Genomic DNA, 18088 nt, shown 5'->3' with positions numbered 1-18088 from the left:
AAATGCTTTTTATGGTTGAATAGATTGTCTTCAATTAATCTTCAAAACATTATTATTTTGGAAGAACGACAAATAAGTTTAATAATTGTTCCCGATTCGTTTACGTTTTCCGATTGGTAACCTGTAATCATGTGCCGGAAATGTAAAATGTGAGGACCGGTAATTGTTTGAATGGGAATAATTATGTTTTATTTTGTTTTGTTATGTTTACTGCATTGATAAAGCATAAGGTAAGCTATTTTCTTTAATTTAATCGATATCGGAATAAAATGTTCACCTAACTTTTTTTGTTAATGTGTTGAAAGTGACATTAGTAAAATTGCATAACGATTGTCCCCAAGTTGTTTTATTCTTAGAACACTACACAGTGCGCACAAAACGATTGGTCGAGTAAGCCAAGTGATAGATGTTTTCGCGGGAACTTCCTAAATCTTACGCTTTCATTTATTCAGTTTAAATAATAACGGCTTTTAAGGATTATTGTTTTCATATAGATTTCCTGTTATATATATTGTCACTATTTATGTTTGCAACTTTCAGACGAAATGATAATGTTTATTAAAATACTTCAAAATTTGTTAAATTGTTATTCCATATCACCCCTTCATGATGAATCCCCAATATTAAAAGAGGAAACTTATTCTTCCCTTCAAGTTGAAATTCCAGCATGCTGACGTGCCCCCCCCCCCCCTCCCCATGATAAGAGCTGCAGTGTACAAGAACAAAATCTCAAAAACTCTATTAAAGCGAACTGCAGAGTTATTCCCTTTGTACTTTTTCCTGTCCGGAGCATAACTAGAAAACTACTTTTTGGAATTTCATTAAACATCATTCAATGGTAAAGCACAACAACTGGGAAGTGCAGTGCACAATGACTATATCTGTATTTCAGCTAATAACAGAATAATTGCCATTTGCCACTTTTTCTTGACCAGAGCATTTCTTTAAAACTACTTTTGGTATTGCAATAAAACTTGTATATGGATAGGTGGCAATGACAAAAAGTACAGTGCACAAGCACCCTAATTCTGGCATGTTCATTAATGTACCAATCCTAATGAAATTTCAACTTGAAACTCTTTAATGCTTTAGCTTATGTTGTTAAGCAGAATACTACAAATATTTTGAGAATTTCATGGATGCGGTTCGATGCACCATAATATGCGTGTTGGCCTTGACTATTCCTTGTTTTTCAACATTATTATAACAATTGCCTTTACTATTAAACGGCGCCCTTTGATGCTTTGCATCAATGGTCTTTCTTGTATGACCCTGAAACAAATATTGCGTCTATGGTATGGAAAAGACGATCTTCGCTTCCTTCCTACAAAGCAAGTAGATCAAAATCATCAAAAAGCATAATGTACATTTTCTTCATGGACAAGCAGGAGATGCTCCTGCAACATGCAGGACCTAACGGCAATGCATTTAATAATAGTAATAATTTTTAATTGCTTCCATGCATTTCATGTAGCAATATGATTTGGGTTCATATGCAGTTGGAAGTTAACATATGTTCGTGACAGTTTATTCCGTGCAGATACATCTCAAGAGCGCAATAAAAAAGAAACGTTCGGACTGCGATATTGAAAAATTGATCTTCCATCAGGACAATGCTCATGCATATCAGACTGAAGACACATTACTTACAATAGACTTATTGTGGCATATACTGCAACATACGCCTTATAGTCCCGAACTTGCGCCTATGAACTTTTATGTATTTCCGAGATTAAAGGTCGACCTACGAGGTCGCTGAATTGAATCTGAAGCTACGCAGCTACAAAAAAGGGTGATAGGCAGACATTTCCAACAAGCGGGTATATCGACACAGATATTTAATTGAGTTTTGAGGGCATTTTTGACAACATTGACTAGCATACACGCTCGCGTAATTCTGAATGTGAAAATTTACAGTACAATCATTTCCGAAGTAAGTGATCCGTACGATCTGAGTTATGTTTAGTTGCTATGTAAAAGTGAATGTTTTATGTGTAATGGATATTTAAATATGTACAGTCTTAAATAAACAGTACAAAGGCAGTCATGGTACGTTTTGCATTACGTATTTGGTCTTTGTTAATCTTGATTATGCTCATATTTGTAGAACTAAACTAATTGCAAATATGATATCGAAATAAATATTATTTAAACCAAAGGCAGTCATGGTACGTTTTGACTGCACCTCGTTCTATGAACCCTTTATAAAGGTCATTTTGAATAGCACAGTTGATTGTCGGACGAATTTTGTTTGCTTTCTAAAAACCTTAAGAGGAGAAGTAAAATGGTCATGTCAGTACAATATACAGACAGGTATAATTGTGTAAGTCTATTTGCATTACCGATATTTGCGTTTCCATGTGGCATGTAGTATCGCACATTTCGTACACTGTTTTTTAATGTGACAATGACGTACAAATGTATGAATACATGTGCCGAACCAACATATAATCCGTCTTTTGATTCATTGATTCACAGAATGAATACTGTATAATAGTTACATTTCATTATAAACAATAGTTAAAATAAGAGTGTAAATAAATTCAAGTTAATTGGTAAGTGAATTCTAGTTTAGATTTTTAATTCAGCATGAAGGAACCAGAATTATTCCCGTTTTAGCAAAGAAAACACAGCATCTTTTTTGAGGCCGAAAACCAGTTCAGGGGCTTTTAAAATAGTAAACGATCACCTATGCTATCCAATGTCCATTTATCTAGACAATTCATACTATACACGATGATGTTTATCAAAACTCTATCTTTAACGTTCGGGAAGTAATTTAACAAAATATTCTGACATTTCAAGACATTGTCCCAGGAATTAAAAGATTGGTTTTTATTTTTTCTAAAATAATACGTAATACACTTTCGTCACCGCGACAACATAAAGCCACATAATGATTCAAACTCACATCATAACTATTACCAAACGGTTTTTAACGGCTAAAAACTCCGTTTTAAAATGATTTAGTACCAGTAATTGCCAAAAGGTCATTTAAAATCTTTATAACCTCCATTGTCCATTGCATTTCCCTACATGGTATGAGTTCTTCATCGTATTTATCTAGTGATTTTTTTAAAACTTTTTGTGTGAATGGGACCAGGGCTATGAAAATAGCGAATTGTGATTTTACCATAATATATTTCAAACAAAGAAACAGATATACAAGCGACAGGTGTATGTTTATTCTTTGCTAAAAACACTTTGGGTACTCGTTTGTATAAACATTTCTTAAGCAAATAATTTAAGAGTAACTAAAAACAAGAGAGTTTCTAATAACAACATAACCCTAAACATTGTGTTACATTGAAAGTCTACTAAATCATTAATACATGTGTCTGGCTTTCATTGCTTTTAAACTGTATTCTGAAGCTTCTTTGTAAACAAGTGTATGAAATCAGACTAAGCTGGTTTCCTAACTATCAGTTTATTGTTCCAGTTGGGTCATTCTACATAGCACACACATAAGCCAGTCCATTATAAACGATGTTACGTATACACCTTCCATTGATAAATGGTCTCAAATCGGTGCAAGGTATACGTGTCCACAGAAAATTTGTTCTAAAATAGAACACGGAAATAAAATTTCTAAAAACGCAAAGTGCCCTGTCCATTTTACGTCCAATGTTTGTGAAATATGTATACGTTTCGTGATTGTAAATTGGATCGAAATTTGGGCCGGCATGGCAGTTTTCAACATAAACCTTATCATCGCAGATCTCGTTGAAGCCAACCGTATCATTATTACCATCACCATCAAATTTGATAGAATGAATTTCGTCTTCATCGGTTAAAACAAAGTAGCATTTCATACTAATCTCATTACAACAGCTGTCGTGAAATCCATATTCATATTCATTACAATCACTCTCCGTCCAAATGTTATAATAATATTCGTCCTCATCGTATTTGTCATAGTAGTTTTCCTCATAATAATCATCAACACAGTTCTCATTGAAGTAATCCATATCTTCAATACAATCAATATCCAACCCATTGTCATAATAATATTCGTCCTCATCGTATTTGTCATAGTAGTTTTCCTCATAATACTCATCAACACAGTTCTCATTGAAGTAATCCATATCTTCAATACAATCAATATCCATCCAATTGTCATCATGATATTCGTCCTCATCGTATTCGTCATTGTAGTTTTCGACATAATATTCATCAACACAGTTCTCATTGACGTAATCCATATCGTCAATACCATCAATATCCATCCAATTGTCATCATGATATTCGTCCTCATCATATTCGTCATTGTAGTTTTCCTCATAATAATCATCAACACAGTTCTCATTGAAGTAATCCATATCGTCAATACAATCAATATCCATCCGCCTATTACAATGATTTCCGTCCTCATCATATTCGTCATTGTAGTTTTCCTCATTAAACTCTTCATCGCAACCCTCATTGAAGAACCAAATAGTTTTCTCTTTAAAAAAGAAAATAGTCGTTTTTTTATCAAAACTTCAATATATATGCTTACATGTAAAATATAAAGATTGTCGAATATTTTTTCTTTGATATTATTCGTCAAGCTGACAAAATCTCCACGCAGTAGATATTGGCGAATAAGGAAATATGTTTAAATAAGTTTTGTTTAATACGTCCTTTTAACTTTTACATCGTGTATTAAGTTGCTTAAAACCATTATACCTCGGAGGCTTTTCATTTCGGGCGGCACCAGGCCGAGATTCTTTTTCACCAGGACGTCGATGTCAGCTTTCACGTTGTTCAGCCCACATGACTGGCCAAATATTACCATTGACTGATATGTACATAATAGCATGAAAATTTGATAGATGCATTATTAACTTCAACAGTATATTACACAATTGAAAGTTACCGTATGATCGCTTCGAATATTAGTAGTGCTATATTAACTTACTAAACGTTAATAGCAACTTAAGAATGGTGATCAAGACCATGTGATTAAAAAAAATGTCCCACAATAAAAAAAGACTGACAAATAATACTGAGCATGACAAGGAGTATTTACAAAACTTACATTTTCAAGCAAACTCCAGTTACCATCGAACTCTTTTTTGTCAAGATAAGCAACATACTTATGCTGCATCTGAAACATTAAATCACGAAAATGCGCATGTTAAAACAATTTTGGCAAACTTTCAGTGGTGCAGATATATACATACAATGCAATTAAACAGAATCCAATTCAACTACAATACATAATGTAAGTATAAGCAAAAAATCAAAGTACATCCAACGATTCAATGAACAGTTAGTTATAGCACAGTTAAACACCGCCCACTAGCATTGGCCTAACAATATCCTGATTTCTAGAATCGCTAAGGTAAAAGTATTAGGTAATCCCGATGGACCAGGAAATAAAGTACTCAACTATCATGTTCGTTATAAAAGTTAATTCGGTAACAACTAAAACTATTCATTTTTATAGCATTTTAAATAATATTGTGAAGCATAACATTATAATTTCGGTATAAACACCGTATTATTGCATAAAATGTGTGTTTTTGGTCCGTTATCGTGGTGTGTTAAAACGCAAAAGCCCGGGCGTTATCGCTAGAAAACGTGCATTATTCAGTAAACTCACGTGCCGTTAATGACCGGCTTTTTGTTTTACATAAGCGCTTTCAGGGCTCGCATCATAACAATGGCAGCTGAGCGTACTGGTTTCTGACCGAAAGTGGGTCAATGATGCCAACTTTTGCACAAAAACAAATGTTAGCTTATATAGCTGTATGCAAATATCAACAATTTAAAATAAACCGCATCTAACTTACATATTTTCTTCTGAGTTTTCTTTTCCTAGCAAGCTGATGTGTGTTTACTAGATAGTATTTTTGTTTTTACTATTTGTTTGCTTTAAAAGCACTAAATTTAGTCCAAAACGTTCAACTCCCCCGATCTTTAGTTATTTCTGTCGATTTTATTCAGAACAAACGACTTATATGGATTACATAACGTCGTATGCAATGAACAAAGAAATTTGAAAAAAAGTTCTCTGATGCTAAAGATGCTGTACATTTTATCAAGAACATGATTACAATTTTTTCAGGCTTAAATAAGTTGTCAAAACAAATAAAGGTTAGAGTAGGACTATATCGGTAATTAATCGATTACCCAATCGATTTCCCAATAATGCCCTTTAAATGGTTTACAACCCTCGTGCTACACACTCGGGCTGGTCATCTTGCGGGCCTTTGCAGATGGTAACGACCTAAAAAGGTGTATTAACCCTATATTGGTTTAAACGTATTTAAAGTACTTAGTCCATAGAATACCTTGTTTCGAAGATTCCTTATTCGTACGATGTTTGCAATGTCTGGATGCATATTGTTAAATATTTTGTTGTTATCGCTTTCTTTCCAAATAGGATGTTTTGGATGCAAGTTGCAGATGTGTCTGAGCAGAACAATCAGCAGACTAACGTCAAACTTTTTTGAGTCTGGATTAGAATTAAGCAGACAGTGTTGGTGCTTTGAAATTATACCATCTTTCTGTAATTTATCGATCGCGCGTTTGTAGTTTCTCAGTTCATTGAGCAGATTGTTCGGGTGTACGATAGAGTCGAACTTGGCTCTAAGGACGTCGCCAGCCTTCATAACAAGAAGGTGGAGGCGCAGGTAGTGCTGCTCATTCTGGGTGGTCTCGTCAACCGACTTCGGCGTCACTGCAGTCGCCATCCTGAAACATAGCAATCTGGTCACTGTATCATTTTATTTGTGAAATATAACACAAACAAAACAGATCCCTCAGTAAATTTACATTTACATAATTATCCTTCATACAACTATTTCGAATTTGGCAATGGTTTATGATAGGGCTTTTTTCAACTACGTACCAACGCTGCTGGTGATAATAACATAACAGCAAACCTATGCAATATGACCTATGTTAATGACAAACATAGCAAATGCTAAAGCAAACAGATGCACAAGTAAACAAACACAGTTAATATAGTTATTACAATATTGGTTTGAGGTACGTTACCGTGCGACAACCGAACACATCATTTGGCGAGGAGTCGGTTTTAAACCCTGACACTGATCCCGCCATTTATCAATACAAACAAAAAGAACTATCTTCAACGCAGACTACACAAATTCGGAAGTGACTACTCTGTGTTACAGTGTTTTATATTTATTAACACATGCCAGTGAATCAATACATTATAATCATTTGCTTCTTTTCCGTCTTTGTTGGTAACATGCTGGATCTACTTGATCTACATTTTTGTTTACATTTTCACCGCATTGATCATACACCTACGCAATCGGAACTCCTCGGCTAGTATCAAGATATGGCCTCGGATATAATACGGGTCGTAAGAAAATAGTCCATCATGGCCGACCAAGAAGATGTTCAAACAACCAAGAGATATGTTAGTCCAAAGACAGAATGAGGAGCGAACTTTTACCACTTATTTGTGTGTAAGTGCTATTTTTTATACTTATTGTATTTTAATAAAATATAAAAATAGTTTTAAAAGAGCCCTAATGAGAAACTAATTGGAAATGTCATTAATTCTTAGTGGGTGGGGTAAAGTCTTCTTTCATTTGACAGATTCTAATATAGTAAATAACAATTTTGAAGCTCCAGTGATCAGTGGCAAAAAATAAGAAAACTAATACTCTATTTGATTTTTTTTTTTAATAACAAATAAGTCTGAATCTGACTTTACTTAGATCGATAATTGGTTCGACTTTCTTTCTCAGTGTATTTATCTCATACATTTCATATCATTAACTTTAATTTTAATTATTATAATTAAAATTTACATTCTTTTAACCAAGGATGTATGGTTTAAATGTCCGTGAGTGTTGGTATCGAACAACTTAATGTAATGGCACAATTGAATGCCTCGGCCTGCTCACTAATATAGTTCTCTAAATAAATTTGATCTTCATTCTATTGGATTAACAAAATGAGTTTGAATGCATAAACCAGCACACATTTCTTTCAAGACTAAATTCTATGATATCCACCAGTGGTGGTGATGCAGAAACATTGAAAAATGCTGACATTTTTACTGTGCCAATGAAATGCAGACATTTAAATTTTAATCTTATTGTCATTTTCAGAGAAGAGTATGGTACCAGGGGTACAGCTGACTCTGATTCCCGGCTTCTTCTAATGAAAAAAGGCAGATGAGGTAATGGTTGTGCTATTTTCGAAATTCGGACAATAATTTAACAGTCAAGTATCCTATTGGTTTAAGCCCAAAAGTACCTGCATGTTTGTACAATTAACCAACAAGGATTGACAGTATTAAAATATCAACATTGTTACAATTTATCTACAATTTGTAGATAAATTAAAACATGATAACAATTTCATTTCATATTTTTTTAATTTACCAGTAGTCCAGAGCTAAGAGCTGCTCTCTCACAGATTGACAGTTCTTCTTGGTCATTCTTCAAAAGCCCAAAGGAGTAATTAAATTAAATTTACACATATAATTATATGGCTTAAAGCAATAGCAAAAAAATATTTTCCAAACAATTGAAATCTGTTCTATTATGTGTGACCTTATATGACTAGTTGGAGGAATTTTTACCAAATTTTCAAACTTATATATGAAAGACTGTGATCTGATATTATGTCAGCAGTCTAATATCACTGGTTTCCATACATTTGCACAATAATTGCCAATTGGCTCGTTTAAAGGTAAAAATAAAAAAGGTGTCAGAACAGTAAAACTGTGAGGATGCAGCTTTAAATTGGTGTTGCACTTAATGTTTTGTGAATACTTTTCTGTTGTTGTACCGGCTTTTAAAATAATTGATCTGAAAATAAAATTCCTATTATTGTTGTATTTTCTGTTTTCTATTTCAGCCACTGGAATCCGAATGTAATCAAAAATGCCATTGTATGAGGATTGACCTGCAATGCATGGAAATCATCTAACACAACTGCAACGCCTACCTTGGAAAAATGAGTGCAAGATGGAAACAAAGCATTCAGTGGAACATCTTGTCATCTCGAATATTTGATGACTTACATACTGATGTGAAGTTGAAGATAAAAGTCATCTGTTGGTCCGTGATTATTAAATAAATCCGAACATATATTTTAAAAGGGTAATATGGTAAAGGATATATCTACGCTTTAAGTGGTTTTCCTATATTATGGAGGGAAGATAACTACAAAAACAGAAACAGCTCGCATCGGCAGACCAAATAAAATATTTTGTTCAGTTCAATTTTTAAGACTTCAGAAAATCCGTTAATAGGGCACATCCTTGCAAATGCCATATTGTAAACTGGGCTCTTTAAAAAGTGAAAAGGTGAAAGTGGTCTAGAGGATAAGCCTCAAATTCAAGGTTGTGAGTTCAAGACCTCCAAGATACTTTCTCTTGACCTCAGGAAAAGGATGTCCATACTTGTTTCTACTTAGGCAACAGACTTAAGAGTGATCTTGTAAGCTTCCATAGCAATCTGATAAGGCATAAAATAAGATACTAGCTGACTTGCAAACAGTTTTTCCATTTGTTTTGATTTATTTTTCAGTCTGTTGGAATGTTTATTAGAAGTGATGCGCATTGCTTACTGCAAGCACAATTTATTTTCTTTATTAAGTTAAATTTAACGAACACGTAACATGACTTGTGATTTTACAGATGCATGTTTATTTCGTTGATTGTATGAGTTTATTTTCTCAAATGATGTAATAAAAGTTATTCTGAATGACTGTCCTTTTTTGTTTGAAGAAAATGTGTTGAGGTTTTGGCATAGCATAGTGTCATCATCATCATCATCATCATCATTGTTGTGAACAAATAAAACATTCAAAACAATGTAATTAAAACCAAACTGTCAAGCCAAGTACTCAAAGAGGCACAAGGATATTGCTAAAGAGACCAGTAATACATTTAGACAAATAAAATGCAAAGAAAGATCTATAATTCTGACACATGGTAATGCTTTAAATAGTCCTCTCATTGTGTGTTTATGGTTAAAGTGGAGACATACAGTATTTTTTATAACGAAGACTTAAATTTGTATGGCAACTTAAAGCCATATATGGGGATTAAACGCCAGAAATATTGTGAAGTCTCCCAAAAGACTCAATGCACTTAAAAGGGCTTGGCACAGAAATGAAAGTAAAAATGGGAGCAAAACCTAATTTATCATTAATTTTACATTGGATTGCATACAGATGGCTCTGTTATTACTTGACTAATATTAAATATAAAATTAAGAGACATGTTGATCCAAACTGTAATTATTCTTGTTTGCATTTTATGGAGTTGGACATAAAAAGAGTCATTTGGTGAAGAGTGATCTAAAGGCTAATTATTCAAAATAGATTAAGTATTATTGAAAAAAATCTGGTATACATTGCTGAAAAGCTTAGTAACCTGGCTAAATATTTGTTTAAGGCTTTTATTTACAAAAAAAATAAATCAGTTGAGTATCTTATCAGTTACTCTTTTGGTGTTGTTGTTTTTAATAAAAAATGACAATTTACTCAAAGATATTGAGACTAATAATTATAGATTAAGACAAATATAATGTGTAAGGAAACTTGTAATGAATGGGTTTATCCACAGCTTAGGAGGTAATGTGAAGCATGATCTGCCTTGAACAAATACAATTTTAAGACAAGTTCTGTCAACTTAGTGCACCAGTCAATTGTAACCCCCCCCCCACCCCAGGTCCGGGCGAATACTGTGGTTAACCCGGGGAAATGGGCCGTGTTTTTACCTATCAGGTGGCCCTGCAGTACTGGGTGAATGCGGTGGTTTTATCTTCGCTTAAAATATAGAGGGGAATGGACCTTACCTAGAGTCCCTGGGTGTGGGGGCATTTGGCAGGGATTTTGCCATTGGATCGTCCGCGCAGGGTGGGGATTTTAGCCGGGGTTGGCTGTATTGAAAGTCAAAGTCCCCACTATTCCCCAGACCGGGGGGGGGCGTGGTTACAATTGTCTGGTGCATATCCACATGAACGTTGTACTGGTACTCTAACAATTGAACTTACTGCGTGGATAGTCACCGCCCCACCCCAACCCCACAGAACTGTTTACACAAAAAAAATCTGCAGCCCAAACCCAACAATGCTGAAGGAAAGGCATGCATAGATTTCAGCTGGTAAAGCTGACTGGGTGCCAAGCTCACACCCATCCTACCACAACCCACAAAACTCTGCACAATGCAATCAATGATTTTACAGAATAGTAATGTTGTTTTAATGGCAAGGCATGGTGTGAAAAATAACTTTCTGTGTGCTCACGATTTTTCTAGAGGAAATAGAGTGCTTCAACTATAAGGAAACATCTAAATATTCATAAAACGAACATTCTTTGAGGTTACAATAAATATTTTCTCTTAAACAAGCACATTTAATTTAACACAATCCATTTCCTTGTTGTTACAATGGGCCTTCTTTACGCGGATTGAAAACGGTGTTAATCGCCGGCAGCCGCATCGCACTTTCGTATATCCTTACTACTATTTACGAGGTCTATCTCGAAGCTTGCCGGAGATGGCCGATTGCCTTGCGTACTTTTATCGAATACATATAGTGGTTACGTTCAATCATTTTCATTTTTCTTGCAATAAAAAAACGTAACTTTTTCTAATATTGTTTAATTTTAGGTACACAAGTTGAAATTTCATCCCATATATGATGTTGTTGGTCGTATTACACTAGAAATGAGTGTTATTTCGCGTGCGAATCGGTGGATTCACTACAGAATATATATAAAAATTCACGGGGAAATAGTTCTACCCTTTTGAGGACATAAGAAAAAGTACAAACCTGAGTTATTTCCGTTGCGGTGTGGTAAACTTTAATGTCTTCCTATTGCATTTAATGAACTTTGTTTAAATATTTCTTATAAAAGGTAGTGCATCCTGTTTAATATAAATATATTTACTATAGTGTAGTGACAAACCGAGAGCGAAACTAAGCTTTAAAATGAATTATGTAATTCATATAAACCACTTCGACTTCCTCAATGTCTAAACGTAATCGATTTGAGATTTTCGGAAATTCCAACTTTCGTTTTACTGATGGAAGGAGACAACTTCAGCATTGAAGTCTAAACTGAACCGTAATGATCTCCCCTCATACTATACCAAAAGGTCCACTTTGTTCTTCTACGTAAATGATTAATAAGCACTGCTTATACTTCCTTTCATTAAAAAGAAATCAAATAAAATAGCCGATTAAAGGTTGATAAACAAACCTAGTGTTTTACATAGTAAATAATATATACTCTGCTGTTTGTGGAGTTTTGTGCTGTTGTTCCATTTTTCTAGTTTGTGAATTTTTGTGTTTGTGTTCTATGTCTTTGGCGTTTACCCAGTGCCATTAAACGATGTTAATGTTTAAACGTTTGGTTACTGAGCTTGTTTCTGTAGTTTTTCACATAATAATTTATTTTTAATATTCCGCCGACCTGTGAATGTTTAACAAAAATACCTCTATTTGTCGCGAACTTATTAATATATATCTATGCATCCGTATTTCCGCCGACGATGTATTTTTCGGTCTTTTCACCATGTTTAAAATGGAACTCCTTAAATCAAATGTTAATACTTATGAATTGTAAAGAAAATGGCGGTCTATAATGAGGGAAAGTCAATTTGCGCCTGCGCAATAGTTAAATGGAAATCTTTCCTGTTTCGAAGGAGCGAACACAAGCGTGATTTCCTCATGTTCATGTTGATGTCACAATTTATATCTATATAACCAATCGTCTTGTTTTATTTGATCACAAAGTCACGTGAAATTTATACGTGACCCGTTCCCGAAAGAAAAGAGAAAATACTTGGCCCGAATATAGTAAATTTTAAACTACATGTATATAAATAAGCACTTATGTCTACGTCTGTGTCTAGACTAGGAGGTCATAAATGAGTGCAATAAATATTGATGCCAGTAATCAAATGCGGTGTTAAATGTATTCAATGATTCAAATTGCATAATATGTAGAAAAGCACTATCATTTGTGAAAAAAATGATCAAATTTCGAAAAGTCACGTTCATCTGTCACAGTCTTTGCCTTAATCTAGATGTACTTTCGTTTTGGTTAAAAGCCGTAAACGCCCTTTGAATGGTTATTATTGAGCATTAGTTTGTATTTAACATGAACTGAAGAGTCATTGAAATGTTAGAAGTTACGACGGGTGTTCAAAATGATTGAATATTGCCCACTTAATTCGGTACAGTTGAAATAGGGTTCATATGAGTGTATATATTCCCTTTAAATAACGAATTATTGTAATAAGAGTACAATAAGTAATAATATCATTGATGCTGTTGTAGTAATTCTTGTCATTTTTTTCAATTATATTAGTTCATGATACTATGAAATATCGCATTGCCTTGACGGGCCTTTGCAGTAATAAAAACGTATATGTATATATTTACAACGAGTTTCACTTGTTCGTTCCTCTTAAAATAATTTAAAATGGTCACTACTCGAACTCACACATGGGTATTGTCACTGGTAACATATTTACTATGCGATATTTCAATACATTGAAATAATTTGAGGTATGTGTGAGGTATGGTGATAGCAACAGTTCTTTCTCAAACAATCAAAGGGCGTAATCCCACAACAAATAAATGCAAAATTACAAAATTAATTTTGTCACAGGAAGCCTGTGAATATCGAACCTGTTTTCGAGTTAGAGCCAATTTTTATGATTTGCAAGACAATGCCAAGGCTATGCCGATATCATGCCGTTTTTGGAAATAAACAACAAAATACTTAGTGATTATATATGAATCTACTATAGATATTAAGGTGACATAATGTCAAGTCAATTCAGTTAATTTAATAAAAATATTAAGATATATAATTTTGATATTTAGTTAGGTTAACACCTTACCTTTTCATAACAAGTATTGGTATTGAAAGTAGTAACAACACATACACACTATCATTTGGACATTGATCCGTGCAAGTGCCCAATTAGGGCTCCTTTCCCGTGAATTTCCATATAAGATACCTTTTATACAGAGACCACAGACTAGGAATATCGTACGGTACGATTCAATCTCCTCTGATCACATATCTGACAATTATACTACCAGTTGTAACAATCCTGCTGCCAGCTTTAAGCAGTAGCATCCCTCAGCACTTTCAGTGTTTTGATTAATCACGGATTTTTGTTGTGTAGTAAGTACACCGACCTCAGGATTCAGTACAGACTGTACCCCGGTTTCATAGGCAACATGGTTATTGTGTACGTATAATACCAAAGTGACGTCGGTTGGAGACCATTCATAAGAGCGGGGCCTGGAGCCCATGTGTATCTGAACTGATTGCAATTCTTGCGCGTTACCGATCGACGAAAGTTTGATCGATATAAAAATCATGATTACCAAAATAAGGAACACTAGCTATTCACGCCGTAAGCCTTCCAAACAAGTACAAGTGTTTCAATATATATATAAGATGCTCTTTAAAAATACAGTCACGCATTTTATTTGGTAACCAAAACAATACTAACATCGACATAGCTTTGCCCTGTAAGCTCTTCTAATATTTTGTTTTCGATCTTTTAGTGGGGTGGGAATGGGACACATTCATTGAAGTTAGACACGTTTGTACCAATAAGTATATAATGCATTAGTAGTACATTTTGTAAAATAATTAAAGTTCAAGTTTAATACATATCATATGCATGTATTATTATTGTCTTATGTAGACATTATAGTAAAAACAGAATATTTCAAACGTCATTACGAAATTATGCATTATTTGAGTTATTTTGTAAGATGTTTTCTAGTATTGTAACGACCTCGCATAGGTTGGGTTAATTAAAATCTAAGTCCCGTATAACGTTTAGCGATTTATCTTTTGTAACAACCTTTAACAATTGGCTGAACGTATTAAATATCAGCTCATGTAATTACAACTTGAAATCATATCGAAATTATAAGCAGGCGTCCGCACTTATTTGTAAACAACTTATTCGTGCACAGCCAGTGTTAAACTATATTGAAATACACTGCTTTAATATTTACTTCTACTATATAGATAGGCAACAATTCAACAATAGCGAATAAACATTCGCTTCCATACTATAGAACTGGCAGTCTCCCTTTAATAATCTTTACTGCAGTATATAATATACTGTATAAAATAAATCTTCATAAAAAAATCATTCAACTGTTTTATCAAATTGTCTTTAAAAGAATTCTCTTAATTCCATATACAGTTATTTAAATGAGTTGCTGTTTTATTGTTAGAAATAAAGTATTTTTTACTGTTTTTCCTTTAAAAGTTTTGAATATTTTTTGCAATGACTGCCCAACGTGACCTCTCTCTACGAAAGTTAAAGCAAGAATGCCATTTCCCAGCAAATTCCAGGTACTTGGCCATAAACTGGCCGAAAATGGGCCGAAAATTTGCCGGGTCGTTTTCTGGCCTGTGTCAAAACAGAGCTGCCCATTTTCGGCCAACAAACGGCCAAAAAACGGCCAACTCTCGACTTGACACTTGGCCGTCGGCCAATAAACGGCTAAAAAACGGCCAACCCCGCTGCAGCAGAAACAGCGGCGGCCATATTGGATTTATATGAAAAACAAATATAAAATTCTATAATTCAAATAAGTACTTCATCACTAACCGAATTAACTAGCTTTCTTGACATCACAGATGCTATTTGAATAAAGGAGAATACACCGGATGTTACGTAAAACCGAGGATAAAAATGGCTAACACATGTTTTGATTTCAACACTGCAAGAAAAATGTCTTTTAACTGCCGAAATCAGTGCAAGTATGTTCTCATAAAATAACAACTTCACTCCTCTAATGATTACGCATCATACTGCGAACATAAATAAGTAAGTAGAATTGAATTTAGTAATGAATTTCTATAAACAATGTGATTTCGAGGCATCCCTGTCAGACCAAAATATCTTGCTATTAAAATACGCAGAAAATTGAAAGTATGTGTGAATAATCAAAAATGCACAAGGTTATGCATTAAGTTGCTATGTTCACTGTAGCCAAATGAATGAAATTTTGCAAAGCATATTGATCATAAACAAGGATACCACGGTGCGGACGCCTACATTGGTAAGTGAACTAGTAAACAGAATACATGTACATTCATAAGTAAAACTATTGTCATATGGGGTCGTTTCAGTATTAGTTCCGTTGTGCACTATATCCATGCATTGGAATAAATAATGCACCAGTCAATTGTACCCCCCCCCGACCCCCCGGTCCGGGAGTATACCGGTGAAAGTCGGGGGAATGGCCGGTGTTTTAACCTTCTAGGTGGCCCCGCAGTGCCGGATGAATGTGGTGGTTTTGTCTTCACGCCACATAAAGCGGGGAATGGGCCTTACCTAGGGTTTATGGGGTTTAGGGGCATTTGACGGGGGGTTCACCAGCAGTTCGTCCCCACAGGGCGGGGATTTTGCCCGGGCTGGGCTGGACCGAATGTCAAAATCCCCGCTATTCCCCGGACAGTGGGGGGTGGGGGGTGGGGGGTGGCATGGTTACAATTGACTGGTGCATTATTTATTCCAATGCAGTGCACAAGTCAGGGGTCTTTTATGATATGTTTATCAAATTCTATAGATATTGTTGTTAACAATATGATACAAATATACTATTTCATAGTTAAGTTCATTTATTTATTTATGATAAGTACATCAAACTCTAGGTACAGATGCTATTTATGTAATACAATTATACTTGTTTGTAGTTTACTTGTTCGCTATATGTATGTGTACACGTAAGCCATTATATTTGATGAATTTTATCACGGGTCATGTTGGCCTATTTCAAATATATATTGTGTGATATATTTCCTTGAATAAACGTTCTTCTTCTTCTTTATATAAACCTTTGTCTTAATTAATAAATTAATAATGGCGAAAGATTCAGAGTGAGGGGTGAAAGTTCGTGTGTTTTCATAATGGGGACATGATGTCAAAATCAGTTCGTTTCATAAGTGATTCTAGATTCCCGCATTAATTGCGCTCAAGTATATTAATGCATGTGTACGAGTATAACAATTTCCTGCAGAAGCCATTGATACAACCATGGGTGTCAATTCCTTACGTTTTTAATTATCTATGACCGACTTATTGTATCAAAACGTTTTGCCCATGATTGAATTACCCACTCAAAAAAGCAGTTTGCCTTAAAGCTGAACTTACACATATTGAACGTTTTGACAACTTATTTATTTTTTGTCTTGAAATGAGCCATTTTTGCGAAAATCCATGGAAACAAGTTATATAAGACTGCTGACAAAAAAATTAGTCGCAGATTTTTAATTTAAGTTCAAAAATTGATGTTTTATGTAGTTTTCTTAAACCGTTAGTAACGGTTTAAGCCATAAAACAGTAATTTTAACACTGATACAATAAGCTTGTTAACTTGGTTATCAGTGTAAAACTGGTCATATCACAGGTTTTATGAATTATTGTTGAAACGGCGTGCCATACATTTAAACTGCTTTGTTGTTGCTCATTGTATTAAAATGTCGAGTCTTTTGTCTGTCCCTTTAAGCGGATTTCGTTTGAGTGTAATGTTACAAACTGTTTGACCAAAAGCAATGCGTGATATGAAATAAGAAAACTCCTTGATGTCTCTGCTCCCGGATAAGAATAAAGATAATAAAGCAGGAGCTAAGCGTAACACAAACAAACACCTGAAACGTTAAACTAATTTGAACTAATGTGCATCGATTTTAAAACGATTACCACGAAAATGGTCCGTGAAAAAATATGACGAACACATGTTTTTCAGTATGTTTGGGTGTTATGGGGGAGAGCTATGCGTTTCCATAGCTTTCACATCGCTGAAGATAGGGTTAGTGTTTATTTCAGGTTCTTTAAATTCGAAAAACACACGATTTTATCTGATACAAAAGGTATATAAGTGGGTTTAACCTTCTATCCCCCTGCATACCAAAAACTCCTTCATTTTCTCTCGTATTCTGCATATAACAATAATGTATTCTGTAAGTCTAATTTTTTACCAAATCATGCCAAATCTTTAGTTTCGGTGTATCATGTGTCATGTTTACTCCATAAAAATCGTTAAGTGCAACTCTGGATTGTGCCTTTTAAAACCATATGTTGAGATATAATATGTACTTTGATACC

General features: G+C 34.4%; 1 protein-coding gene across 1 annotated transcript; it reads right to left on the bottom strand.

Annotated features, from left to right (window-relative positions):
* Positions 1-3187: 3187 nt before the first annotated feature.
* LOC128244587 (uncharacterized) lies at positions 3188-11959 on the bottom strand. The gene is made up of 5 exons (XM_052962581.1): positions 11760-11959; positions 6279-6681; positions 5021-5089; positions 4669-4780; positions 3188-4444 (listed from the first exon to the last, which is right to left on the bottom strand). Exons 2-5 carry the CDS (start codon positions 6678-6680, stop codon positions 3450-3452), a joined length of 1578 nt encoding a protein of 525 aa, XP_052818541.1. The 5' UTR covers position 6681; positions 11760-11959; the 3' UTR covers positions 3188-3449.
* Positions 11960-18088: the final 6129 nt, after the last annotated feature.

This window comes from Mya arenaria, chromosome 8, assembly GCF_026914265.1.
Source record: "Mya arenaria isolate MELC-2E11 chromosome 8, ASM2691426v1".
In the NCBI taxonomy this organism is placed as follows: domain Eukaryota; kingdom Metazoa; phylum Mollusca; class Bivalvia; order Myida; family Myidae; genus Mya; species Mya arenaria.
The sequence above is the reverse complement of the archived record's forward strand: the minus strand, read 5'-3'. Positions and strand labels throughout refer to the sequence as shown.